This window comes from Alligator sinensis, unplaced genomic scaffold (genome assembly GCF_000455745.1).
Source record: "Alligator sinensis unplaced genomic scaffold, ASM45574v1 scaffold1801_1, whole genome shotgun sequence".
In the NCBI taxonomy this organism is placed as follows: Eukaryota; Metazoa; Chordata; order Crocodylia; family Alligatoridae; genus Alligator; species Alligator sinensis.
Genome location: NW_005842608.1, coordinates 368,952 through 370,459, shown reverse-complemented (window position 1 = coordinate 370,459; position 1,508 = coordinate 368,952). Strand labels below are relative to the sequence as shown.

At 53.6% G+C, this 1,508-nt stretch overlaps 1 protein-coding gene across 4 annotated transcripts in view; it reads left to right on the top strand.

The window, feature by feature from the left end:
* Positions 1–1,284, top strand: part of ALDH3A2 (aldehyde dehydrogenase 3 family member A2) — a 13,306-nt gene extending 12,022 nt beyond the window's left edge. For all 4 annotated transcript variants that reach the window (XM_025214837.1, XM_025214838.1, XM_006033096.2 and 1 more), the window contains exon 11: positions 97–1,284. In XM_025214837.1, coding sequence (XP_025070622.1) covers positions 97–108 — 12 coding nt within the window. In that variant the 3' untranslated portion in view covers positions 109–1,284. The remainder of the gene's footprint in view (positions 1–96) is intronic.
* The last annotated feature ends 224 nt before the right edge of the window (positions 1,285–1,508 follow it).

Below are 1,508 nucleotides of genomic sequence, written 5' to 3'. Positions count from 1 at the left end.
AAGGAGGGACAGGGGAACCTGCCTCTGCCCTTGGAGCAGGGATTGATCCCCTCTTGGCTGTTTGCAGAGCTATTCCCCTTCCCTTTGTCTTCACAGATGGCTCGCTAGCAAGAGACCTGTCAGGCTGGCTGCGGCCACATGCTTGCCCTGGACCCTCAGCACCTGCTTCCCGTATCCGTGTCTTTGCTTACAAGGTTCCTCCTCTTTCTGTGAGATGTCAAGCACACAAAGTATAAATGCACTAATCAATGCCAGGGGGCCCAGATGCTCATTCGGACACCGGTGGGCAGAAACGCTCGATTGTGCCATTGGCAAGGAGGTAAAGGAGAATGGCCAAGCAGGAAACAGCAGCTCCCTCCCTCTGCAGCTCCTCCTGGGCTTACGACATAGCTGCAAAGACCTTGCCTTCTGCTTGTGCCCGTGTCCGAATACCAGCTCCTGAACTCCTGCTTGGCTTTGAGGGACCAGCAGTTGGCTTTCGAACTCAGTTTTGTGAGCTGACTCAGGTCAGAGGTGCTGCCCCCTCCCTCCCAAAAGGAGAAAATTGGGACCTGAATGATCTTAACTGAAAGGGCAAACAAAGCAAGAGCAGCCAGCAGTGCTTTCCATAGCCCCAGGAGCAGCCAGAGGCCAAGTATCTTCTTTGCTCTTTCTTTCTGAGGTCTCACACCCCTCGTGTTCTCAGAGTTAGTCGGACACGTGCTCCACTTCTGGTGGGGTAAATTTCCACTGGCGTTAAAGGCCAGTTCCAAATGAACGCGCGTGGAGGCTCCTGCTTGCTGCCTTCGCTTCACCCATCGTCTTTCGGACGAGTACGTCCAGCACGTGGCCCTGCGATTCAGTCCGGCTGCAGGTGCCGCAGCAAAAGGTTCGTGACAGCTTGTGGGGAGTTCCCCCGTGTTGTTGCGAGAGACTCTGTGAGCCCCTGCAATCCTGCACTGGCAGGTGGCAACACTACGAAGGACTTGCGCCAAGCGCATTTCCACTTGCTGCTGGAGAGACCCTGGAAGGCACGACTGATCGCCTCTGACTCTGAAGTAGCGTGAACCCGGTCCAGCTGAAGAGGGAGGTGTGGGACAAAGATGGGCATGCTAGGTCCCAGCTTTCTAAAAGAGCTCTTTTATTTTTTCCTTACTAAAAAGCAGCAGGAGACCTGATGTGTTACTATGAAAGAAGGATTGTAGAAAGCCATTGGCCTCATCTCCCAAGATGAGTTATGCTCAGTGAAACCTGCCTGCCAAGCCAGGTATTAAAAATAGTTTATTTAGTGTTTGCAAAATCTAAGTGACAAGAGTGAACGTGTTTTATTGGCTCAACAGAGGAGATGGCAGAGAGCCAGAGGCCCGGCTGCCGCTCAGCTCTGCCACTGCCTCGCTTAGGCAAGCTGCTTCACCCCTACGCTGCTGGTCGCCCGCCTGTAAAAGAGGAGCGAGGTGTATCTGCTCCGATCCCCAAGCAGCATTAAGGATCATAGAGAAATTGGGCTGGAAGGGACTTCGGAAGGTCTC